The sequence below is a fragment of the Triturus cristatus genome, chromosome 8 (assembly GCF_964204655.1).
Source record: "Triturus cristatus chromosome 8, aTriCri1.1, whole genome shotgun sequence".
NCBI classification, from domain to species: Eukaryota; Metazoa; Chordata; class Amphibia; order Caudata; family Salamandridae; genus Triturus; species Triturus cristatus.
In genome coordinates, this window is record NC_140591.1 from 190660008 (window position 1) to 190686451 (window position 26444).

At 45.8% G+C, this 26444-nt stretch overlaps 1 protein-coding gene across 4 annotated transcripts in view; it reads right to left on the reverse strand.

Annotated features, from left to right (window-relative positions):
- Positions 1–6661: 6661 nt before the first annotated feature.
- The window catches only part of LOC146801812 (carbonyl reductase [NADPH] 1-like), a 46422-nt gene continuing 26639 nt past the window's right edge, over positions 6662–26444 (reverse strand). For all 4 annotated transcript variants that reach the window (XM_085621298.1, XM_085621300.1, XM_085621299.1 and 1 more), the window contains 2 exons: positions 10437–10544; positions 6662–7610 (listed from right to left, as the gene is read on the reverse strand). In XM_085621298.1, the coding sequence (XP_085477424.1) occupies positions 7174–7610; positions 10437–10544 (545 nt within the window). In that variant the 3' untranslated portion in view covers positions 6662–7173. The remainder of the gene's footprint in view (positions 7611–10436; positions 10545–26444) is intronic.

Here is a 26444-nt window from a genome sequence, read left to right on the forward strand (position 1 = left end):
TAGGATGTCATCGGCTGTCTGGGGCATCACTTCTGGCAACGTCTGCGAGTCCTCGCCCTGTGGCCACAACGCAGACCAACTGTCCGCACTCATGGAACGTTCGGATGAAGCATCAGTGTCTCTATTGTTTTGGCTTCTTCGCATGGTCGCTGCGATCTGCAGAACAGCGCGATGTTCCTGCAGGCTTTGCTCTAAGTTGGGAGCCGCCCTGAGTTACCCTGGGTTCTTCTTGGCTCGTCTCCGAGGCCTCTGCCAATTTCCGTGAGTGCCCTGTACGGAGTTTGCGGCATTACATCGTTTGGTTTGGCGACATATGGTGTCCCTCAGCTTCAAGCCAGTCCCATTCCTCTTCATTGAAGAAGTGAGTGGAGCCGTCCTTTACCACTCAGAGACAAGCCGGGAAGAGGAGCGAGTATTTTATATCTAACACTCACATTTTCATTTTGACAGTCATAAATGTGCTTCTCTGTCTCTGCACTCCAAGGGAATAGTCCGGAAAGAACATCACTTTGGAGTTATCAACTCGGACCTCTTCTATTTTACGCAGCTAATGCAGTATCGCATACCGGTCCTTGTAATTTAGGAGTGAGAATAGGGACGGACGGAGCCCTGCTGCTGGTTGCCCGACGGGACTCTATGGACCCTTTCCACCACGAAAAAGGGGGAAAGTGTGGGTCCGATTCACAGAACTAACTTAAGACAAAATCCTAAACTTACTTCCATTTACTCATTTTGGTATTCACAGAAGGCACTTACTCATTTTGGTATTCACAGAATATCATTGATGAGTAAGTGCCTTCTGTGAATACCAAAATGGTAGTAAGTTTAGGTTTTTGTCTTAAGTTAGTTCTGTGAATCGGGCCCCGAGTGTGGCAGCATCAAGGATTGCAGCCAGGTCTCCATGTAGGTCACCGCGTCTCACCCTTCCATACCCTCGGGCAGGCCTACCACCCGAACATTATTGCGGCGAAAACGCCCTTCCGCATTGTCTGTCCTGCGCTCCAGCATGCGCACTTTCTCCGCAAGTACCCGCATTTCAGTAGCCGAACCTTTGGCGGTTGGGAGGATCTCTTCCATTTCCACTTCTATTTCATCCACTCTCTCTGCTAGCTTGCAGTGGTCTGCATGCAGTATTGTGAAATCCGATGTGATCTTATCGATTCGTCTCTCTAAAGACGTGCAGGTTTGCGCTAGGGAGACACTTAACTTCGTCACCACCTGAAGTACAGTGTCTATTTTAGATCCCAGGGTCGGATTCTCCTCATTCCCTTCAGTCTCCTTTTCTTGTTCTGGTTGCTTGAGAGGTGCCGTGGACTGTGTAGGCTGCATATTCATTCCTGCACGCTGTCTGCCCATTATCGTTGCCGACCGGGTATGGACTAGGCAAGAGTGCTGCGGACGTGAGGGGTCAGCCACCATTCTTTTTGCCTGAATCGCTGAGCACTTTATGTTAGTAAATTGGTGCCACTAATGGAGTTGCTTTCCACTTGCTATTCCACTATATCTATGTGCGCTGTTCCTGGCTTCGCAGCCTTCTCCCCGGGCCACAGGTCACACTCCTCCTTCCGTCGACCATCACCGCTAAACACCGATGACATCTGATGGGGACCCCCACTCAGCTTCTCTCGCACTTAAATGTAATTGGCTTATGTAATTTTCTTAGAGGGATGGTGAAGTCTGAAAAAGAACATTGTAAAGTTTTAATACTCAACTAACCCTTGCGTTTAAAAGGGCAGAGGGAATGAGAGAAGAAATTGGGCTACCTAGGTTTGCCTTTCCCCAACTGAATGTCACTATCACATCAGGCAAATGTATCTAATATGAGGCTCAATGAAATATCTCTGCATCCTCGGTATGGGGTAGCACCTCTTTTTTGAGGACGCACTAGTGTCGCTAACGTCAGACTACAGGACCCTTGGATATTTATAATAATATACGGGATGACCTCGTGCACCCTCCTGGGTGTTGTGCTTGATCATCGGTCACCCCATGCTCACCAAAGAGACCTCTAATGGCGGGCAGGCCCTTGGATGTGTCAAGGGTACTTGAAGGAAAGAAGAGGTAAAGGATCCAGATGGAAATTAAAAATCCCCTAAGGATATTACTTTTATTTGATTGGTGGTAAAGAGAAGGTTAAAGAGGGATGTGTAAGAAACTTTCAGGGTTCTTACATCCAACTAGGATGACACGTTTCAGCCCTCCCACCGGCCCAAGAAGGGTCCAGGGCTTTTGTCAGGACAGGAATCCTACTTTTCCTAAAATGAAAGCCTGGTACATACATACAACTCTAGCATACATACATACAATACCAATGCAAATATTCTGCTGCGGAGTGAAGATTCGCTTATTAGTTAGTATTTATGAGGTCCTCTTGTACAAAACATAAAAAGTAAATTAAAGACATTGAGACAAAAAAAAGATAAATGACAAAAAGGACATGTATACAAACGAAAAGTAGAAGCATGTCTCCTATTTTAAACATGCTGCGCAAACTGTGTGTACACTGCAAACGTGTGCGCACTACAAACAGAATAACACAGTGGGTTTTCAATGCAACTCACTATGAAAGGTGAACGTTCCATGGTGTGTTTAATCATCATGCAACTCAGTCCACACATTCCCTTACCATTACTATGGGACTTTCAAACATTATGGAGTCAAAGAGGGGAGCCTTGTTGTCAAACACTGCGGAAAAAGGTAAAGTAATACCTTAAGACTTGGCAGGATAGTATACATGATGGATATATATTTTGAGCCTTCTCTTTAAATCACTTACTTCGTCAAAGGACTTACCCTGTTTGCCAGCCTATTCAAGCATTTGTGCTTCGCCCAGTGATAACTGAAGCCAGTTTGCATCAGCTATTTCAATGCACTCGGTGGTGCGGCTGCACGGTGTCCGGGTGACGTCAATGTGCACCTGGGAAGTATAGTCCTTTAGCAGTAACACAGTAGTCTGCACCACGTGTAATTTAGTTCAGCAAAAAAAAAAAATCATGCCGTGTAAGCGAGGGCTGTACTTAATCATGCCAACATGTAGTTACTCAGAGGCACGGCTATGTGGAGCCTGGGTGGTGTCACTTAACGCCTGGCAAGGGCACCTGGGAGTTTTAGTCCTTGGTTATCACAATATTGCTTTTACTGCGTGAAGGGTTCAATATGCTATAGAAACAATCCTTTGTGTAATTTACCCATAAGGGGGCTGTGATTCATCAGCCCCTGTGCTGCTTCTTAGATTAATTTAGGTACATAAGCTCATGTATGGAAGCAAAGTGGTGTTAAATACCATCCCTTCGTGGAGATACCTGTAAGAAGTAGTCGGAGAAGGACATATTGAGGAAGAACTACAGATAAGAAGGGTGATCATACTATCCAATGCCATACTTTGATATAATCTGATGGTCGTGTCCAGGAGCTCTGTCCACTGGAGCTCCAAAAAGCAAATGCCTCATAAGGGCTCATTGGCAGTAGGTATGGCAACCTTGATGTATGGAACCTTCGACCCATGGTATGCCATTTAGCATCTATACTGGATATACACGGCGGATATTTTTAGCTCTGGCTATTTCTATTTGGTAATCTGAAGCCATGGTGTAACATCGTTCAAACCTTGTATGTGTTTTCAGGCTGTATACCCAGCGCTGCTCCCTTTCAAGGAGTATCTGTGCAATGTTACCATATGGTCTTGGAGTTATCTTTTCTAATATTACCCACGTAATTTCTCTGTCAGAGTGGTTATGCTCCACGAAGTGATCCATCGTGCATGTGGACCCCTTCTTACACCTGAAGTTATTTTGGTGTTCACTTATCCCAATTTGGATTTTGAGTTATGTCATTCCTAAATATCTTAGTGAGCAAGGGCATGTGATTGTGCAGATTAACATTTTCACTGTACCATTTGCTAGATGTTTAATAATCCCTGGGCGGTCCTTCCCAATATCTAACTCTTCGTATGCTTTTGTGAAGGGCAGAGCAGCACATTTCCCACACGGCAAATGACTGGAAACAGGTGCCAACCTCATAGGGTATTTGGGCCTTTTGTGCTAGTTCAGACCTATTATGGGTGTGTACTAACCTATCCCTCAGGCTGGTTCCTCTCTTAAATGAAAAGAGTGGGAGAGGCCAATCATTTCCAGCTTTACAGAGAATGTTCCAATTCTTGGTAATGATTTTTTTCACTGTATTGGAAATGGGAGTGAATGTTATCACACACATAAGTCTCCAGTATGGCCTCCCTGGTATTATTCCATGCACAGTACCTAGCTTGTTTTAGGTAACTTGCAAGCTATAAGTTTGTCAGTCAGTCTATCTGCCTGTTCATTAAATGTATGAGTATCTATACAGTTGCATCTGATGCGTAAAAATTGTCCAAAAGGAAGATTCTATGGGATGATGGCTGTCGGTTTTTATAGACTTTTGTCACAAACTTGTTTTCTCTAATTTGCATGTCTAAATCTAGAATAGTGATAGTTTCACTGCTGATGGTATGTGTGAATTTCAAAAAGGGGTCTCTGGTATTTATCCAGCTGGTAAAACTCTGGGCTGACTCTAGATTACCTCGCCGGATTATAAATAGATCATCAATGCATCTGCACCAAACAATGAGGTTGGACCTGTAGGGGTTATCAGAGATGTAAATACGTGTACATCAATTTGTGTGTAACAGGCCAGACTCTGGGAAAATGTACAGCCCATCAAGGTCCCTTGCACCGGATGATATAGTGCCCCGTCATACTTAAAGAACTGGCCTGGAAGGGCTATCCTGGCACATTCTAAAACATAATGGATAGGAGTGGGAGTCGATCTCAGTGTTCCTCAGAATAGTTTCAATAACCAGTAGTGTTTTCTCATTAGAAATACTGGTAATACAATGCCTCTATGTCCATCATCATTGGGATACAAGTGTTGAAATCAATGCTAAGGTACTTCAAAAGACAAAGGACGTCTTTGGCGTCCTTAAGGAATGATGGAATTTCTCTGACCAAAGGCCTAAAGGACCAATCACAGAATTGAGACAGTGGTCCTAAAATAGAATTAATACCAGATGCTATTGGACTGTCAGTAGGTGGCAGTTTGTTTTTGTGGATTTTGAGAAGGATGTAGAATTGAGATACTCTGGGTTCTTTGGCTACAGGAAATTCAGCTTCTTCTTCAGTAATCCATCTCATAGCCTGAGCTACTTCCACAATTTTTATGATGGCCCTTAAAAGGGGCTGGGATCTTCCTTGAGAATTCTGTAACTATTCTTGTCAGAGAGGAGCTGCTAACACCCTTTGTCATACATTTTGTATGAAACAACTACAATTGCACCCTCTTCATCTGCCGGTTTGATCACCACATTAGGATTATTCTCAAGGGCCTCGAAAGGCACTTTCTCTTGGTTGACCGATTGGGGAAGAAATCTTTAGTGGTGATCTTAATAGCTTCAATTTCCCTGATAACTGCTAGTTAAAATGTTTGCACACCAACAGGGGTAGCCGGTGTCTATGGTTGGAAAGCAGACTTACTTCTAAGACCGGTATTCTTGAGAATTGTCTGGCACTCTGGGGTGTCCTGAAAAAATGTCTTATGCCTAATCTTTCTAAAGAATAGGGCCGATTTGCAAGAATAGGGCATTATGTGATGTTGGGACAAATCCTAACCCCCTCTTCAAGACTGTAAGGGCTGTTGAGCTAAATCTTAACACTAAGTTGCAGCTCTGCTCGGGCCTGCATGGTTGTGGTCTCTGCCATTGCTCCTGGTCATAATCTGGGGTGCCTCTGTCCACGGAACCTTGGCAACCTCTTTGTTTTTGTTTTCCCCTGCCCGTTCCTAAAAACGGAGGTCTTGCGGGTAGGGAGGGGAAACTTGGTTGGAAATGTGGGTACAGGTGAGGCCAGAAAACTAATGGATATCGCGGATGGCCCAAAGGTGGCAAATATGGTCAGTACAGACTTTCCATTTCTTCATCCCCGCTACTTCTGCTTCCATCAGAACTGAAAGACCAATAAAATGGTGTGTGCCGTCTCCTTGTATAATGTTTTTTATTTTGTTGTTGAGTGGAGTTACTCTTTGGTGTAATAGTCATCGGTCGTGTATGGAAAGGTTGTGGCGTGGCTGAACTTCTTGATAACTTTTTGTAATTTATCTTCAGCTGGATTAAAAATTCTCTATTTTTCGTCATTTCTTTGTTGATTTCATCAAGTCTCTTTGAGTATGTTGATATTTGGATTATGGTTTTGAGATTATTTTCACTGGTCTGTATGTGTACGAGCTGCAATTCTCTTTGCCATGTTAGTGATTAGTACAAGCCAGTCTCTTCTGTGTTTTCAGGCGATAAATGACTATTCCTTTCGGAAGGTCACATTGACCAGTTAAATGCGAGGCTCATTTGTCACTATAATGTCCTTGAAGCAGCTTTTGCTTGTAGGTACTCAGTCATAATGGCGTCATGAAGTGCCATTTTATTTGATTCTTTCTATGCTGTGTCTGTGTTTCCCAATCACCTGCCAGGGCCAAAGACGGTCACATTTATGTCACCTAGGATTGAGGGGCAGTTACGATTTTCATGACCTTGTCCTCGTCAACTGGTAGTTAATTTTGTTCAGACATGTCGAGAGAGTGAAGTGAAAAGCACTTTAATCTAGGTTATAGAGTATGGAAAAAATGTAAATCAGACCCAAGGTAGTCGCCAATTTCTGTTTTATTCCTTGGTCTACAAACCATTTACAATACAAAAAATGGTGATATGTTTGCGTACACTATAAAAAAAATGGATTTGAATCCGGTCACAAACTAGTACATTTCGGAAACAAAGCCAATCAATGCATCCGTTGATCTTGTAAAGTATACAGACAAGGCATAACATTTGAGATCATAGCAATAGCTAGAAAAAATTCACATTGTATTTGCAGCCTGATGAGCCACTGGCACACATCTCTTGCATACTATCATAATATCCACAAAACGTTATATGCACTTGTGGTCAGGAACTGGGGTTTAAGGACACAAATGTACAATGTTGATTATATATTTCTTCACAATATGAAACAAAGAAGAATTTAGGATTATGGGGTCACCGTATGGGACTAGCTACAAATGGTGTTTAAAGGTCACGCATAGCGTGTTGTGGTCTCTTTGTCATAGTTATAATAATGGGTACTAAGAAAATGTATTCAGTGAACACCAAAGGTAGTTTCACCACTTTCCCACTTTTTTTTCACTAACAAATTGACCATGTGGCCCCTCAGCATCATTGGGTAAAAGTGCTAGATAAACCGGTGTTTCAGCTCCCTGGTCTGGAGTTTTTGGGGCCTTGTCCCCTGCCATGTCTGTCTTAACCCATCCAGGACAGCAGGCATTAAGGAGTATTCCATCTGCTCCCCTTTCTTTAGTCAGCTTCCTAGCTTGAATCATGGATAGGACAGTTACTCCAATTTTTGACACCCCGTACGCTGTGTCGGGCCAGCCCTCCTGGCTGTGGTTTCCATTCTTGGTGTCTTCAACAAACTTTTCCATGAGTGCTACCAGCTCGTCTTCGGTGATGGACTCACTGCGAAACTTCTCTTGGAGATCTTGGCTGCATTTGGGCAATGCAAGCTGACTAACCATGCTGGAAACATTTACAACTCTTCCTGTATGAAGAAAAAAAAAAATCTTTAAATTATAGAAGTTCAATAATTGCAGGAAACACATTTACTAAAATAAGTTCCTAAATAAACTAGTATATTCAATTCTAGTGGTTTACAAAAAGTACGGAGTTGAAGAATTTAAATGGATATGAAATTAGGCTTATGCCAAGGTAAACAAACAAAAAAAAAAATTCTGAATTGTGATTAAATGTATTTTCATAACAGCAAATGGGTCCCCGTTATGTAGATTCTGTGCTTCTTCCAATTCCCCTCGTGTGCATTCCACCATTCCTATTCTGCACCACCCTCGCTCACCAAAATGCCTTATTGGTTGTCTGACATGTTGAACCTCACCCTCCTAATATCTGCTCTATTCTCCCCACAATTTGCTATGAGCCTGTCACCCTGCCAAGCTGCACAACCCCACCATGCCTGCCTCCTACTCTACAATGCCAGGTCTAGGGTGACCAGATTTTCAGAATAAAAAACCGGGACAGGCAAGACATAGAAATAGGACTAAATGCCCTATTAGGTCTCGGGCTTCTTATATACATTTGTGTTCTTTAATCCCTTCAGCGCGGCGCGGATTACCGCGCCGTGCTGAGGGTTCGTTGCGCGGACGGGGCCGTGACGGAGCGGTTCCGTCATCCGCACAGCGCGACCGATGCGCATGACTGAACCGCTCCATCATGCGCATCGAAAGGGTTAAACACAAAAATTATATATATTTTCACATTACTTTACCGCCCGTTCTGCAAAGAGCTTCAGGGTCTGGCTGCCGGTGGGCCTGGCCTTGCCCTGTGGCCTCTGAAGCCCTGATTCACATCTCATTAAATCCTGCTGTGCTGCTTAAATGAGGCGAAGCAGCACAGCAGGAGAGTTTAAAGAATTGAACTTCTGTCCCCGTTTGTAAGAGGGCCGGTCGAAATGTGAACCTGCACAACACTGTTTAACATGCAGGATCACCCGACTCTCCCTTAAAAACCAGGACATTTCTTTAAATAACCCAGTTAGTGTTGGGACACTACTCCAAAAACCGGGACCATCCGGGGAAATCCTGGACGTCTGGTCACCCTAGCCTGGTCCATGTTTACCTCTTAGCCAGCTTTTACAACCTGACACAGGTAAACACTCCTGTATACACTCCTCCCAGTTCACTGCTATGTTCTAATCTGTCTTCCAATTTGATGCTCCACTTACCCTTCTTGCCACCCATGTCCTTCACCAAACTCTGCGGCATCATTTCAACTCACTTTGGTCTCGGACATTATGCGTGTGTTACGCTCATGCTTATTGCTAGTCTTGTCCAACAGGCTTCTTCACTCGCCTGTGTGCCGTGCCATATCACTCTGACCCACCAATTTTATGAATGTCCAGTCACTCAAAGCAGGAGAAGAGGGGGATTCTTCTCACAACAAGGTTGTGGTACAGGCTGATGGTGGTGAATGGAGGTGCATTACTCTTATAGCAGGGGTAACAGCACGCTTTGAGTTCAGGCACAGGTGAAGAGCGTTTGTTGCAAATTGCATGATTCTGTTGCTATGGCAACAGTAAAGGGCAAGTAAGAGGCACTTTTGCTTCCACCCCAACCCTACTCCTCCCCCCCCCCCCCCCAAAAAAAACAACAACAAAAAAAAAAAAAAGCTTTGAGGCTGTGTACATGCCTCTTTTTAGGTCTCGCCTATGCAGCGCGCATGCGCTACATAGGAGACCTTTAGCCGTTGTGCAGCTCTTTTTCAAAGCACATACTCGTGCTTGTGGCGGCATACGCTTGCGGGAGTGCGCAGTGTGCTTTGAAAAAGAGCAGACTGCTCTCCCCAGCGCGCGCGGACCACTCGTGGTTGCACCCCTCTGCCTCTCTCCCCCACTGCAGCCTGCACGCCTTTTTTAAACATTCAGCGCGAGGCGAGGCGCGCGCTTGTTGGACGTTGGCACTGCAATGCCTCTGAAAACAAGTGGAAATCCACTAGTTATAGTGATTTTCAGCCTGCTTCCCGTGTGACATCGGCTCCTCACCAGATGACCGTGTGACAGGAGCAGATATCGTGTGTCACACGGTGGCACCGCGTGAGTGGGCAGGTCTGTATTTTTACTATACAAAACCCCATATAAGGACAGATTGACCTCAATCTGGAAACATAGACATATTTATTCATTTGTGTTCGGATTCCTATACTGACCAGATTGTTATTAAATGTTGTACGTCCTGTAATAGGGCATTTACCACATGCAAATAATTTTCTGAAAGCAGCACTAGGGCCACCTCGAGCTTTCCTAGTGCATCAGCCAAAACTGAATGCTGAATTGGGACTATTCTTTAATTACTGCACAGTGTTAATACCCTTCCCTTGGTTAACGTTACACAGAACTGCTGGAAAAAAACAAATTCACACTGCACAAATTCCTGAAAATAGTTTCAGCATCGTACAATAAATGTCATCTAAGCATCCCAGAGACAGACGTTCCCTTTGTGTAGCCGAACTCCACAAGAGTTGTTGGTAGAAGAGAACGTTTCAAGCACATCAGACTTCATTGGCAAAGGGACAAGAAGGCAGTGAAGCACACACGTGAATCATCCACGCAAGCGACTCGGACACATCTGAAATGTTTTCATTTGCAAGGTCTGCAAGCTGTCGATACTATCTGCCCACAGCCCTATACAATTGAGAGCATGGTCAAGGACATACCCTCTCAAGAGTCACTAAAATAAACACAGAGTAAGTCAGCGTTGACAGGGATTGGCTGGCCTAGGTCTGTTCAAAACAGGAGTGAAAGAAACAGAATATGCACATCCATTTATACGCACAGTATTAGCAGGTTGGAGCTTACCGTGCGGCTTTATGATCGGTAACAACTCCGTGCAGATATCCCTGGTAGCAAAAAAGTTGGTTTTCAAAGTAACTTCCGCTTGAACATGAAATGGTGCAGTATCAGCAGCTTTTGAACGGTTGAGAAGAGGAAAGAATTAGTTGGAGTTCTAAATAAATACGTATTTATACAGAGTTAATAATTTACATCATTTGCTATTTGGAACAGTCAAAGAGTTTACTGTACACTGTGTTGCAGCCGCAAAATCTACACACTCAACAATAAACAATTTAAGTTCCTTGAGACTTAAGGCACATGCACAAACGCTAACTGTTGTAATTCATGATCATGAATAGCTCTGCAAAAACATTCTCTGCTCCACTGCATCGGTGTCTGCTGCATCTGTTCTGCACAGCAGGGTGGTACTTCATTCCGCTTTGTCTCAATGCAAGAAATACCCTTCACACCAAGCAAAGTGTACTACGTGGCTCACTTAGGAGGTAACCCCATGGAACGGATAATGCACTGAAGAGATTGCTCAACACTCCCCAATTAAATCACTGCAGGTTTGAGAACCCAGGCTTTAGGATAATGCAAAATAAATTGTTTTATGTTATGATTGAGCTTAAAATTGGGAGCTTGTATACCGTTTCACTTTTAATTGGATTTGAAAGCTTTTAAGTTAATCTTAAACTGGACTATAATATTTCTTTCTGCTTCTCATCTATAGCGGTTATAGCAATACTATTTTAACAATGTGTGATGACATTTTAACTCTACATAAATGTTAAAGAATAAACGTGTACACCAACTGACTCCCATTGATAAAGATGTCAAAAATGTACTGTTCCTCGTCGGGGTCAGTAGCTCATCACTGCACTACTGTTGTCCCCAGAAGGCACTCCACCGCAACTGAAAATCTTGTTAATCAATTTGCAATTATCGTTAAGGCTTCTTCTGAAGTCAATCACATTGACAAAGCTATTTTATCCTTTGAAGAAATTTGTGAATCCTCAATATGTTTTTGCAAATTCTGAATAACTTTTGTTATCGCCAAATATGGTGACGTCACATGTTGATAACTCAATACTGATGCATTTCGGACCATGTACGGCCCTTCATCCGGGGATACTTTGATCACAACTGGCAGAGAATCGTGTATGTCGCTGGTTCAGTGTCTTAGACGTTCATGATCTCAAGAGAAGCCTTAACGATAATTATAATTTGATTAACAAGAATTGAAAAATTGTAGAGGAGTCCCTTCTGGGGACGACAGTAGTGCAGTGAGGAGACAATGCCCAGAACGAGGAACAGAGTAGTTTTGGCATTTTCATTTACACCTACGATCAGGAAGGGATACCCGTCTGCACCCGCAGTCTTGATAACATATGAATTATTTATTTCAAAACAAGGAGTGCACTGACATTCATAAAATGTTCCCATTAATAAATAAAATATTACTTGCTTGTAACTACAGCTCTCCAACATGCGCTCATTTCATACATAAACATTATTTTTAAGTATTGCGTTTTCAGTATTGAAATTTCTTGCATCTTTACCAAATCAGTAGTAAAAAGATATATTTCATGTGGAGGGTGCAGACTTATCTCCAATCCTGGGTCAGGCATAGTAAGGCGAGAGGTGGACCCCTAAACTTAGGGTAAGGACAGGCCTTCAGCAACGTTTTTTAAAGCAACATTATCGCAACGTGTAATCACATTCCATAATTGCTGGCCATTATCATGCCAGCAAGTAGGATAGAAGGAATGAGAAAATTAACACAGTTAGGTGACCTACTTGGTCAACCTAGTATTTCCCAAATGCCTTTGGGTATGTTAGTTGTATAACAGGAGTAACATTGGGCCTGATTTAGAGTTTGGCGGACAGGGCACTACATCGCAAATGTAATAGAGTACCCTGTCAACCACACCCTAGGTCCACCTGCAACATTTAGAGATGGGTGAACTTTAAGATTTCCGACGACGAAGCCCCTCTCCTGTTGGTTCAGTTGACAGAAAGCTTCCTCTGATGAGTTGGGGCCGTCTGAGGAAGCAACCGCCCTATTAAGGGAAGATGATGTAAGGCCATTTTTTTCTGTCTGTCACAACCAGCTACAACTTGGCGGTGAGCGATAACAGAAGAATTTTTGGTCCTGTGCCTGTGTTGCCAACTGAGCATCAAGGAGATTGCCCAGAAAAGATCGCCTCCTCTCACTGAGCCACAGTTCCTTTATTTACGAAAACTGTGAGCATATACCAAGAGCTAAAGCAATTACTGGGCATTTATATTTCACAACTAGGTAACTCAGCAGTGTTGTAGGAGTCAAATAGAAAGGCTCATCTACACATGGAAGTTTGGCCTGCACATGCTAAAGTTGGGTGTGCAAGCATACGAGGATTATTATTTTTTTCAGCTAACCTACTCACAGGACCTGAAATAGTTACATTTACATGTTTAAGTTTACTCACCATCCCCAACCCACTTCCCACAGTGAAAAAGAACAGCAATTTAGTCCAGGCAAGGGTAGGAGTAAAACTTTTTCTAGATTGGGTAGTTACATCCCAAGAAGGTGGGGCATAGAGAATTGAGTTTCTCCAAGGACAGATTTTTTTTCCCATTGTGAAAAACAGAAATACAAAAGTAAGCAAGTGAATTTGCACTTGCGTAGCAGATTGGTGCATGCTTGCATGTTTGTTCCAAAAGGGGGTGGTGATGGACGGAACATCAGAACCAATCAAACACTCACACCCAGTCAACAGATCTGGGTTTGATCCATCACCGTTCTTTAGCCCACTCTGCCACCCCAGTTCAGACATGGCCATATGCAAATCAGTCTGACCCTGCGCCTCATGGGAACAGTCCAGCCCGAACTGCCAAGCCATGCCTTCCCTGGACCGGAAACAAGCTTCCTAGGACCGGTTTCTGGCATTTCAGCCGTCATTTCAGCCGTCTTTAGCCAGGCTTGCTTGCTTGAATCCAGTGACCAAGTGAGCAAGGGACTCACGTCGGAGCATACCCTGCCAACTTATTGCAAACAAAGCGGTACAAAAGGAGTCCCTTGCTCACTTAGTTAATTAGGAGTACGCCTAAAAACCTGGAACTGGACCAGCTTTCCAGGCATACTTCTGTTAACTCTCGTGATTTCCTGAAAATTGAAATTCTAAATCCATGCAGGGTATGACATGTGGGTGCAGTTTTGTTACTACAAGGATGGGTCTCAAAATCGGTTTTAATTTCCGTTACATAGTACACAATGGATTTCCACGGATTGTCTTTTATAATATTTCCAGGTTTCAGATACATTTTATTAAATGATGCCTTAATGATTTAGTATCTAATATGGTACTTAAAATTTGCAAAGTAATTGGGCAAAACGGTCTGATACCATTGCTTGTTTTTATTTTCAAGTTGCAAATATTTCTTGGGTATAAAATCAGCATTCTTACTTCTGTTTTTCTGCATGTTTTACACAGATTAGAGAGCATTCTGGGAACATTATAAATAGCCACGAAATTGTTATATTTTGGAAACGGGTACATGTTTTTAGATTGGAACAACATTCTAAGCAATGCAAGATGAGCTCTACAGCTCACTGCATTTCCTCAAAGCACTTTAAAGGCTTATATTAACGACCCACATTTGCCATTTTGAACAGAAGCAGAGCTGCATATGTTGCCTTAGACAGGGCGATTTTTTTCCAACGCATTGGCAAACCCAATAGGTCTCGCTCGCCAATGTGAGATCTATTGGTTTGGCCAATTTTTTTTTGCCATGTTGGATAGCAATGCAGCATGGTTGACAGTAAAAGAAAACAAGCATTGCCAAAGCCAATAAGTCTCAGCAATTCGAGAGCTTTTGGCGTTGTCAATGTCTTTTAGGCATGCTGAATAGTAGCACGGCTGCTGTTCAGCGTGGCTAAAAGTCATGTAAAAAAGCGCTATGATCCAGCCTGCTGTATCGAAACGCAAATAGAATGTGATGGGATATTGTGTGGGATATTCCGTTTTCAGACACTAGAGGGACCCATCACACTAAAAAAAAAAAAAAAAAAAAAAGCTCGAAGGGGGCGGGGGTGTGCCTTCTCGTCGCTCCTTCTTGGCCGCAAGGCCCCAACGCCTGTTCCTAGAGTAGCTGAACCGGCAAGTCCAGCTAAAGACCGTGCTGGCCCCACAGAGACCGTAGAGAGACCAGACCAGACCGCAACCCGGGATACAGAGAGGAGCGGAGGGTGAGCGGGTGTGGCCGGCCCATGCTGGAGTCTGCGGCTGAGCATCCTCCCAGAGCCGTTCGCCAGAACTGAGGTGGTAGTGAGGCCCTACCGAACCCCCTGAGGACCCGAGGGAGATCCAGGAGCTGGACGCTCGTGATCGAGCAGAGGATCTAGTTTGGACAGGGTTGCCATCCTGTCCCGCAACAGAGGGATCTCGACTGGGCGGGGCCTGAGTGGACGAAGGCCATGGCCTAGCCCGTGTGGGCGGAGTGGATCTCTGGAGGCGCTGTACTCTGCGCACCCCCACAACTTCAGAAGCCTGGGATTCCGGCTCAGACCTCGACCCCCAGAGGGCTGCAGATCGAGGTCTGGCAGGAGGGAGGCAGACGAGGTGACTGTGAGAGACAACGCACCAGCAGACCCGGGCGCCTCCACAATCGACTGGCCAGGAGGAGGCAGAGGCCTAGAAAGACACTGGACGACGGAGGTGGCCGGAGGACCCGAGCCGGACCCAGAGACCGGAGGACTGGACACAGGGGGTGGTGAAGGTAAGGTGGGATTCCCCCCGCCCACAAGGACTAAAAGCCTAATAGAGGACTCCCCGGAGGCGAGGGGGACGCCACGCGAGCCACATCCCACCTTAGCCAGGCATGTAGTGCCAATTTTGCCAGGCAATCCCTCCAGAGCGGCAGAGCCTGAGACCCCCGGGAGACAGAAGACAAGGGGCTTTAAGATGAGCCCTTACCACATGCCTGGGGAGGTGAGAGGGTAGGGCGCCGAGCTGGGACTCAGGGAGCACTGGAGACTGCACGGGGGGCCGGGATCCCCGCCTTCGCTCCCCCCCGCACCGACCAGAATCCAAGGCAGGAAAGAAAGGGGTCTACGCAGGAACCTGTCCATCGCTGGGGTTCTTCCGCCCTCACGGGGAGCCATCTGGTGAGTGGGCTGCCTGGTTCCTCGTTCGTTTTTGGGAGGGCCCGCCAGACTGGAGGAGGCTGTGAGGCGAAAGAGACAAAGCTCATCACAGGGGGCTGACCCCCCTTCATCATTGGGACAATTTTCATAGATTATTACCTCATTTGAGCACCGAGGTTTACCCCCCAATGGTTACGATCCTGGGCTGGGCCTAAGGAGAGCAAGGTCGCCCCTGCCTGTTCGGAACTGGCCTGCTCAAACGTTTAGAAACTCAACATCGTTTTGCTACAGGACACCGTATTTCCTTCATACATGGTGGTCAGCAAGGGGAAGAAGGACCGCTCGGTCAAGGACTTACTCCTCAAGTCGTCAGCCTCCCTGGAATCACACATTTCTACAGCCTCCGGCGATACCGAAGCCCCGCTCACCTGCTCCTTCATTGAAACTGTTTGCCTCGTTAAGGGACGATTTACAATCCATAAAAAAGAGTGGCCCAGGAGCTAGTGGAGGTGAGAAGGGATATATACTTGCTGGGAGACAGAGTGGACACCCTGGAGGCGCACAACACAAGCAGGGAGGACTTCAGCAGGAGGTGATCTGTATCAAAGATCAACACCTAGACTTACAGGCACACGCTGAAGACCGCAAGAATTGCTCACGGCGTAACAACATTCAGATTCGGGGGATTCCAAGCGGGGCGGAGGGCCCCAATATTACCTCTTACGTCAAAGATCTCTTCAGAGCAATTCTAGAAGGCCCGCTAGATTTGGAGATCAAGCTAGACTGTACCGACCACGTTGGCCCCAAGAGGCCTGCACCTGCTCCCCCTGCTGACATCCTCACTTGTGTCCATGACTTTCAGTTAAAAGAGCGTATTCTAAAGAAGGTCAGAGACACTCATATGGTTTAATTCTCTACAGACATTTCATGGAGGCCCAACATTGCCCTGATTCACTACACTGGGTCATACTAGAATCCCATGTTCAGATTTCCAAATCTTCTCTATTCAGGCTTGAACAGAGATGGGTACATAGATTGTCTTGTCATACCGAGGGTCTCAATGACGACATCCCCTTGAGTACCTTGTCCTAAACTGGGAATTTGAGTCTAAACCTTTGGCCCATATCTACTTTGACTCCTAACCTATTCTATTCACTGTTACAGTCAGTGTGATCAACATTTACTTTGGCAGGACACGATTTTCGTTTTTTCCTTTTATTGGATCCTCTTTGTGCTAAACAACAGTACACCCATTGGGATCCATTCTTTTACATTGTATTGAAATATCGATGTGCTAGCCTACACACTATATGACTAGTGACATAACACATCCTTATACTTGATATTAGAGAGACAGGTTTTGAAGGGATCAAAACCCTCTCCTCTCTACCCAGACGCCTTTTGTGATAATACACAACGCAATACCTGCAGCGCTACATTACAGCCCTTGATTACCGTTTCACATTATTGAAGATAGTTAACACACTCAAGACCGACACACGATTGATATGGGCTTCGCATGTGTCAACAACTGTGTTACAAACACGCCATTCGGGAGTGGTTTAATTATATCTAATTATACCTCACACGCTAAACCATGCAGCTTGATATTGTGAGTATTACCGCTACTCGCCATTGATTGCCGTCCCGGTGGGATAATTATTCCTCTTGTTGTAACCCTTTTTTAGTCCTTTGATCAACAACTACATGCGCCGCTATCCAACGACGCATCACGGTGCTTTGCCCGCTAGTTTACACTTCGTTGCCTAGCAATGAGACACGTCAATTCCCTACGACTTATCACGTGACTTCACCTAGCAACGTGAGACGTCATGACGTTCTCCGACACATTCTGTGACTCACCCGGAAACAGAGTATATCTTCCCGTACTCCTTTCCACTACTCACCACCCCGGTTCCTGGCGGTCTGGGTAGGTAGTTTGCTTGAGCGTGAATCCACGTTGGTGAGTACTTAAGCTAATTGTTTTTCCCCCCGTTTGTGGAGCTGCATGGCTATCGGAGCCCTCCTGATTGTTCATGTCGGATACTACGTACCGAGGCCAAGACACCCTTGCCCGGTCTTCAGATCCGTTATGTTTTAATCTGCCTGGGTTGTGGTCTGCTGTGGCTGCTTCCGACTGCCCGTTATCCTTTACAACGGTTATCACCACCTTCTGGGATGGCAACCACTTGTTCGTTTTTAACCACTAAAGGTACATTTAATGATTGTTTTTCCGGTACCTTTCATGTTTCTACAGGACCCAATCGGTGTCCCCCTTTTTTAGCCGCCAGTACCGTTGCTAACAATAGTAGCAACCCCATTAGGTGAGTGTCCTTGCTTTCCTCCATAGAACCATTGCCAACCTCCTAGTGGTTTTGATCTCTCCCCACCCTCCACTCCCGAATGGCTTTTTGAGACACTGCACTGTAATTAAATTGTGTGGTGCACGCCTCCAGCACGGTGATACTCACGACACAACTGTTCAAAATTATGTATAGTATGAAGAGGTTTTTTAGAATCGTTATAACTTTTCTCATCTTCAACAGGTAACAGACCATAGGAAGTGGTATGTAGATGTCACTTTACCACGTAATGTAGACAGCCTTTTTGATCCTGATGAATTGCCTTGATCCTCCTGACACAAACGGCAAGAAACATGTTGATCCAATAGAGTAGAGCTAATGTCTAGATACCTGACTCCTAGCACCTAGCCACTCTACACCATTTTAATAGGGCAGTTTACCTTTGGAATAAAATATTAATTAGGACTAAGGTTGATTGACTGGCTAAGTCCAACTATGTTGCTCAGGGGTCCATGGGGGGGGTAGTACCTTAGGTTTAGAGCCCATTGAGTTGCCTAAGGAAGGGAATCTGACTCCTGTTACCAAGGGGTACACCTCTAGTACAGTGGGGATTAGTAATAGCAATATTATTGGTACTACCCAAGTGCATTCTATGCAGCCTTCTGCTACCCTCCCAATGCCAGCCACTTTCCAGAGTGCTAGTCCCACCCCTACTGGGGAAATTGATCCCCTTCAGCAGAGTAGTACTCCTTTACCAGATCCCTCATCTCATTGTACGCTTCGTCCCCAATGCATGAACCTTCTATCATGGAATGTGGCAGGCCTAAAGAATAAGCTAGCATGTCCTGCATGGGGTTCCTTTGTGGACACTGCTGATGTGATTTTATTGCAGGAGACCTGGGCTAGGGAGGAGGTTCATAGAGCCGGGTTTGCGTCCTTTAACATCGCAGCACGGTGGGGAGGCAAGGGCCGCCCTTCTGGTGGTCTGACAACATGGATAGGCGTACATCTGGGCTGCAGGGTGGATTTGATTCAGACTAATTCGGATGATATCCTATGTGTTCAACTGTCCTGGCCTAACTTATACAAACTGGCAGTTGTGAATGTTTACTCACGTCCCACTGCTATGGCTAAGGAATCTAACACCGTAGGTGAATTATCAGCCCTTCTTGAATCCTTGGACCATGATATTCACTGTGTAATTGCAGGAGACCTCAATTGCCACTTCGAGCCCCTCCAAGGGTTGGGTGAGGGGGCACTGCAGGATGAAGATGAGTTTTGGGGCATCCCGCAGTGTAGGACCACCTATGCAAAGGCATGGACCCCATTGGCTATGCAGATTATGACTTTAACCCTGCAATTCTCAGTTAGGGCGGTCAATGGTCGGATGCCCTCGGACATTCCCTCCAAATGTACCTATAACAAAAAAGATCAAGAATCCCACCTGGACTACTTCATGGTTCAGACCAGGATGTGGTCCAAAATTGTGGACTTGGAGGTTGTGAATAGATCGGACAGCGATCATAACGCCCTGCTGTTGAAAATGGAATTGCCAAAATCTGCTAACACCCACACGGAACCAACCGTCGATCTAGGATTGGTTCTTACAAACAACAGGAGGAGGATTAAGTGGGAAACCCTGTGCGAAAGGCGGGATGCATTGCCAAGATTATACTCTTCTATCCTTCCCCTGCTCAAAATGGCAAGTGATATCTGGGCCCAAGAGCGGTCTAAGGACAACTCTGCACGTCTTCTCAATGTCCATCGGGATCTAATTGATACCCTTGCAGACTTTTTAAACCCTATCGCCCCCACCAGGCATCCCAGGACCGCCACCTCATCCTGGTACAATGCCACATGTAGGAGTGCCAAATCTGCTTTGATTAATGCCATCAAAACCGGCAGTGACAGGCTAACAATCTGTTCACTCAGGACTGCCCATAAACAAGCTCTAAAACAGGCAAAGATAGATTGGGATTGGGACAGATGGGAACATTTATCATCTGCTCTTGCTAACAAGGAATCGAGTAGATTTTGGGCCATTGTGAACTCAGGGTGTGCGGAACCCCGCAATGCAATCGAAGTTAATCTTGATCCGGGGGTGTGGGAATCCCACTTCAAAAACCTTTACGCCGCCACCTCTGATTTAGATCTTTTGCCCTTTCAGCCATCCTCTGCGGGGGACGCCGAAGTTTTGGAATTCTCCGTAGATGATGTTAGGAGTGCCATAGGAAAACTGGCAACGGGAAAAGCACCTGGTATAGACAAGATACCCGGGGATATGTTTAAAGATCAGCCTAAGATATGGGCACCGTATCTATGTGCACTCTATAACTCAATCTTGCACGGCATAGAGGTTCCGGGCTCTTGGCTGGGAGCGGAAATTATACCTATATATAAAAAGGGTTCTCCTCTGCTCCCCGTTAATTACAGGCCCATTAGTCTCATTGACGTCCCACAAAAAATAATGGCAAGACTTATTTTAGATCGCTTGCTGGACTGGATCAATGAGAATGAAATCCTCTCTCCCTATCAGGCTGGTTTTAGAAGTAAAACATCTACCATGGACCAGATCTTCCGTTTAGTAATGTTGTACTGGAAGACTGTGGTATTGGAGGGTGGCAGCCTCCACATGGTATTTGTCGACTTACGCTCTGCGTTTGATACAGTTCCTAGGGGTAAACTTTGGGCTGTTTTGCATGATCTGGGCGTACCCAATTCCTTATTAGGTATATTGGTGAGGCTGCATACTGAGAATTTTGCCCAGGTCAGGTGTGCAAGAGGAGGTGTATTGTCCGCTAGGTTCGATGTCAACAAGGGAGTTAGGCAAGGGTGTGTCTTGGCCCCTACTCTGTTTTGTATATATGTGAATGGACTGATAGCCAGTCTGGATGCAGTCCCCAACAATGATGCACCCAGGTTGGCAGGCAGGAAAGTAGCAGCTATAATGTTTGCTGATGACACCTTGCTCCTTTCCAAGACATCAATGGGTATTCAACGTACATTGGAGGGATTTAACAACTTCTGTAGAGAGCATGGACTACAGATTAATGTTGATAAGACCAAATACATGATTTTTAATCCCCCGTTATACACTAGGCCACCACCTACCCTTGATTCGGTCGCACTTGAGAGAGTTCACACCTTTCAATACCTTGGTGTCACACTAAGCGAAAAACTCTCCTGGGGCCCACACCTTGCTAAATCTCAACTCAAACTGACTCAAATAGCTGGGGGAATTTTAAAAATGACAAACGCCTCCACTTATAAACCCATTAGCCCTAGCCTTGAAATCTATAAAATGAGGGCTAGAGCGGCTGCATTATACGGAGGGGAACTCTGGGGGCACGTCAATAGACCAGGATTGATCAAAGCTGAGAACAATTTCCTGAGACAGCTGCTCTCGCTCCCCCAAAGCACACCTTTATTACCGCTGAGGCTCGACTTGGGTTTACTTCCCATCCAAGAGGAATTAGCCATTAAACCTCTCAGGTTCTGGAGGAGGATCTGGCTGACCCCCGAGCTAGAGCAGTATAAAATCGAGCTCCAAGAAATATTGAGATCAGGCAGGGCAGCACATATCCCTTGGCTTTCGTACATCAAAGCCGAATTTACGAATTTGGGTCTTGCAGATATGTGGGCCAATCCAGTAGTAGCGTGTAGGGAGATCTCAGGGAACACATTCACTGAGTTGTACAGATCTCGATGCTTCAACGCATGGCTCCATGACTCAAAGAATGGTACCTTGGTAAAAGCATTTATAGAGATTAAATCGGTCTACTCATTCGAAGCATTTCTGGATGTAATTTTCCCTGTTTTGGCTAGGAAGCTATACATACAATGGAGGTTTGGGGCACTCCCCCTAGCGTGTCTAATAAGTAAATGGACCCAGACTAGGTCCTCACATTGTCCTGGCTGTGGTATGATCAAAGAGGACGAAAGTCATATTCTTTTTTTTCTGTCCTCTATACAGTAGAGCAAGGCGGAACTGGATCGTACCTATCTGTAGGAACCTTGGATTTAGGAAGTGCTCAGACGCACTAAGGGTCCTTAAGACTGAAACTGCAGGACACATTGTATTTGCTCTAGCTAAGTATCTGCATGCTTTCTGGATTAAAAGGAGTTTTATACTATCAAATACTGCCTAGCAGCCGGGCTTATATTTTGCTTGTGTAATTTCAGCTACTGCTATAATGGTGAATCCTATCAATGACCTCAATTCCTGATCTGTATTTGCCAAAGTTATTTTAGATGCTGTTTTAACATCGTAATTTTAATGTGTATAATACTTTATGTACTCTTTTATGGCTGAAATATTGCCGAAATAAAGATTGAAAGAAATTAGGACTAACTGACCCCTTTTAACCTTATTTTCTGCTACATCACCTTACACTAGGCCCCTCACCCCCAAGCACCCATCGGCAGGAACAAAAGATCCCCGACAAAGAGCCACGATTTCGGGAGCCCGTCAAGGATTGCAGCGCCGACTTGACGAGGGGCAGTGCTCATATGATGAAGCATGACACCTAGCTTGCTGGGTGTGTGAGAGCTCTAGTTCCACCAAGGGAATTCCCCTGTGTCTTCCACGGATTACTTTGTTTTCACCATTGGTCGGTTGAGATACCTTCTCACCTGCTCCATTAACTGTCCTCTTCGCTACTGTACACGAGGAACTTTGTACCCTTTATTGTTCCTTAATTCCAGGGCCACCATCCACTCCTATTCCAGGACCTAGCAGTCTCCACCCTTCAAAAGAGGAGAGCGTTCCAGCCAATCACAACACACCTCTGCTCTCTTGAAATTCCTTACTCATGGTGACACCCCTTTAGATTAATCTTCCGCTTGAATGGGAAGATACATCAGATTCGCTCCTTGAGAGAGGCCTACCAACTATTGAATATCCCAACTGATGCTCCAAAAGACTCCAATTTTTCCGCAAAAATAGGCAGACATCCAGAAGCCCGCAGACGGCTGGACAGGTGGTGGCCCACCTCTGCCCTGATCCAGAGACAATCACTAAAGAGAGACATGCAGTACTGACTCCCTCGACAAGGATGCCAGTGGGGCGGGGTAATGGGAGCCGAGCCGCTCCAGCTAGCAATCGACCACAAGCAACACTTAACCTCCCCCGGTTCCTGTCTTTCTGCAGTCTATACGGGCAGTGGGCCGGGGTGAACGGGGATTGAGGACCTCTTTCACCCCCCTCTCATGGGTCTAACCACCCAGGACATCTGTTTATCTCTGTTATGCTTTTTATTTGTTAACTTCATTGGGGTTTGTATGGCCCTCCCACACCTCGGAGTTCCCCCGGAATAAGATTCTCATGTGTCTAGCCACTCAACTTCCTGCCCCAGGCATCCCACACACGGGTCTCCATTTCTCAGGTGACTCACTCCTTCAAACGGTGCACTCACTTAGAACCTCTTACGAACCCCCTTGATGACACCTAATCTTAAAATCATCAGCATAAAGGTGAAAGGGCTCAACAACCCAGTAAAGAGACGCGTCATCCTCTTAACTAGAGCACTAAGGCGCTCATATCTGTCACCTCCAGAAGACTCATCTCCTTCCCGGAGACACGCACAGACTCCGCTCTAGGGCGTTCCCTCATCAGCTATTGTCCTCTCAGTCCTCCAAGTCCGCTGGGGTTGCCATTTTAGAATAGACCACCTTTCCCGGCAAGGCTTGCCTCAAACAGTCGGAGATCAGAGGCAGGTTATTGGCCCATTACTTTACAGTGGGCCCCCACACCTTAACGATCGATCTACTCCCCAAACGAAAGACAAGAACGATTCCTAGAGAAGGCGGTGTCCGAGTGTACTCAACTGATCAAAGGTTACTGTTTGGGGGAAGACTTAAACCTGGCTTCCAACAACACTATTGGCAGATCAGCCCAACGTCAGGGCCAAACTGGAGCACTCACGAAGGAGGGGGCGAAGTTCCTGGAGGAGGTAGGACTGACAGACATATGGAGAAACCTACACCCCACAGACAGGGAATACACGTTTTACTCTCATTCTCACAAAACATATGTAAGAATCGATTCTTCCTAGGCACTCAGAACATGGTAACCCATATTCAACAAGCTGACATACTCCCCTGCACGCTGTCGGATCACTCAGCGGTGACGGTAGAGATTTCTATCCCCTTTTCTTGCCCCCATCTAGATCCTGGCACCTTAGAGATACCCTGCTGCACCATCCAGTGGTGATTCAACAGGTCTTGCAAGCATTGTGGGATTTTCTGGATAGAAACGATATTTCTGAGACCCCTATTGCCATTCCATGGAACACTTTGAAGGCGGTGGAAAAGGGAGAATTTATAGCGATAGTCATGTCCGAAAATAAGACATGTATGGACAAGAGAGAATCACTCACAAGACCGGTTCAGGAGCTGGAACGTATAAACCAATGGACCGGCGCTCCATGGCTACAGTCAGCTAGATCTCAGTTGTCTGCCATGGATCTCGACAGGGCGGGGTATGCGGCGCTGTGATTGAGACATGAGTTTTACACCGGAGGTAACTGAGGGAGGAAACTGCTAGCTAACAGACAGAGAATCTAGAGACAGATGTCTGGTGTTACATCTGTGATTAGCTTGACAGGGGAGGAATACACTTAAGACCAACAGATTACGGAAATATTTCACCAATTTTATGCGGGGCTCCCCGACTCGCAGGATCTACCTCCGGGAAGCCGCCACCACTAAACTAACGTTAGACCAGGCAGAGCCACTTAAAGTCCCAATTCGAATAGAGGAGGTGAAATCAGCCATCTCTAAGCAGACATTACAGAAGTCCCCGGGCCCAGACAGGTTCACTTCACTCTTTTATAAGACATTCTGCAATATTCTGGCTCCTGTTCTCACAAGAGTCTATAATGAGGTTGGAACCTCCTCTGAACTTCCGCCCACCATGCTAGAGGCCGCATTGGTTGTTATACCTAAACCAGGTAAAGATCGGCGCTTCGTATCGGCCTATCTCCCCCTTGAATATCGACCTAAAACGGTTTACTGGGATTTTGGCATCACAAGTGTCTCCTCTTCTTCCCAGTCTGGTCGATCCCGATCAAGCAGGTGCTGTACCCAAGAGACAATGCACAGAATACTAAGCTCCTGCTCTACATCACACAAGACACTGAACGCATGCTTCTGTCCACAGATGTGAAAAAAGTGTTCGACAGAGTCCACTGGCCATACCTGAGAGACACCCTACGACATTTCGGTCTGCCCGTTAGATATATACAATGGATCAGGAGTAGTTACACTACGCCCACAGCAACGGTGCGAGTAAACGGAGTAGCCTCTACTCCTTTCCGCACCCGGAGGGGAACCCGCCAGGGATGCCTACTCTCCCCCTCCTTGCTCTTTATATGGAGTCGATGGCCCAGAAAATTCAGGACAACCCCCAAATATCAGGAGTGAGCTTCGAAGGAGACAAGCACACACTCAGCGTGTATGCAGATGACGTCATAGCGCCACTGGAGGACCCACCCCCAACTTCTTTACCGGCCTTCATGACAGAGCTAGAACAATTCGGCCCAGTGGCAGATTTCAAGATCAATATCCATAAATTCCAAGCCCTTAACCTATTCCTCAAAACCCCTACACTCACTGCACTACAACGCATATACCCTATCCAATGGGCTTCTTCAGCAATACCATATCTTGGGGTATAGCTCACTAAACACACAATGTACAGTGACACTCAACTACAACGCCTTGCTTCACCGGATAGAAGAGGACTTACGCCGCTGGAGACCATATACCCCATACTGGATGGGCCGGGTAGCTACAGTGAAAATGACCATATTACCTAAACTACTTTACCTATTTCAAACCTTGCAATTAAAACCCCTTCCAGCCTCCTTACAATCCATGCAGCGGGCAGTAGACCGGTTTATATGGGCATAGACCCTGCTTACATTTAGATCTGTCGCAGACCCCCGATAGAGGGTGGAATTGGGTCACCGAATCTAAAAGAATATCTCCGGGTGGCACAATTGAAGGCATTTGTAGAATGGTCCCGCACGGACTACGAAAAGCATTGGCTACTTATGGAAAGGCAGTGGCGGGGCAGTCACTATGGAAGATTCCCTTCCTCCCTAAAGAGGCATGTCCTAAAAGTCTATTTGTCCCCTTTTACACAAGCCCCTCTACAGGCTTGGGATAGAGTGGCTTTGAAAAGAGCTTTGACCACAATCCCATCCCCGCTGACACCGATAGTGGCCAACCCAGATTTTAGCACGAGTCTCGAGGTAGGGGCGTTCACCCACTGTAGGCTGGAATGACACCGATCCATTGGCCACTACTTTGATTCGTGTCTGGCCCCCTCAATTTCTAGGACTTTCGCACACAACAAGGCCTCCCTGAAACCAAGCACTACAGATTCTAACAGAATAGCCACTGGGTGATGCACCCATCAGTTCGACCCAACGCTCAGCGACGCTTAACTCCTTTCGAGAAGTGGTTGTTATCCAAATCCTCAAATTCGCGACTCATCTCTGAGTTATATGGCTTGGAATGGGGGGACATGTACTTTTGCATGCACCACACAGCCCGTAATGTATCGAGCATAAAGACGGCTACTAAAATAGCCACATA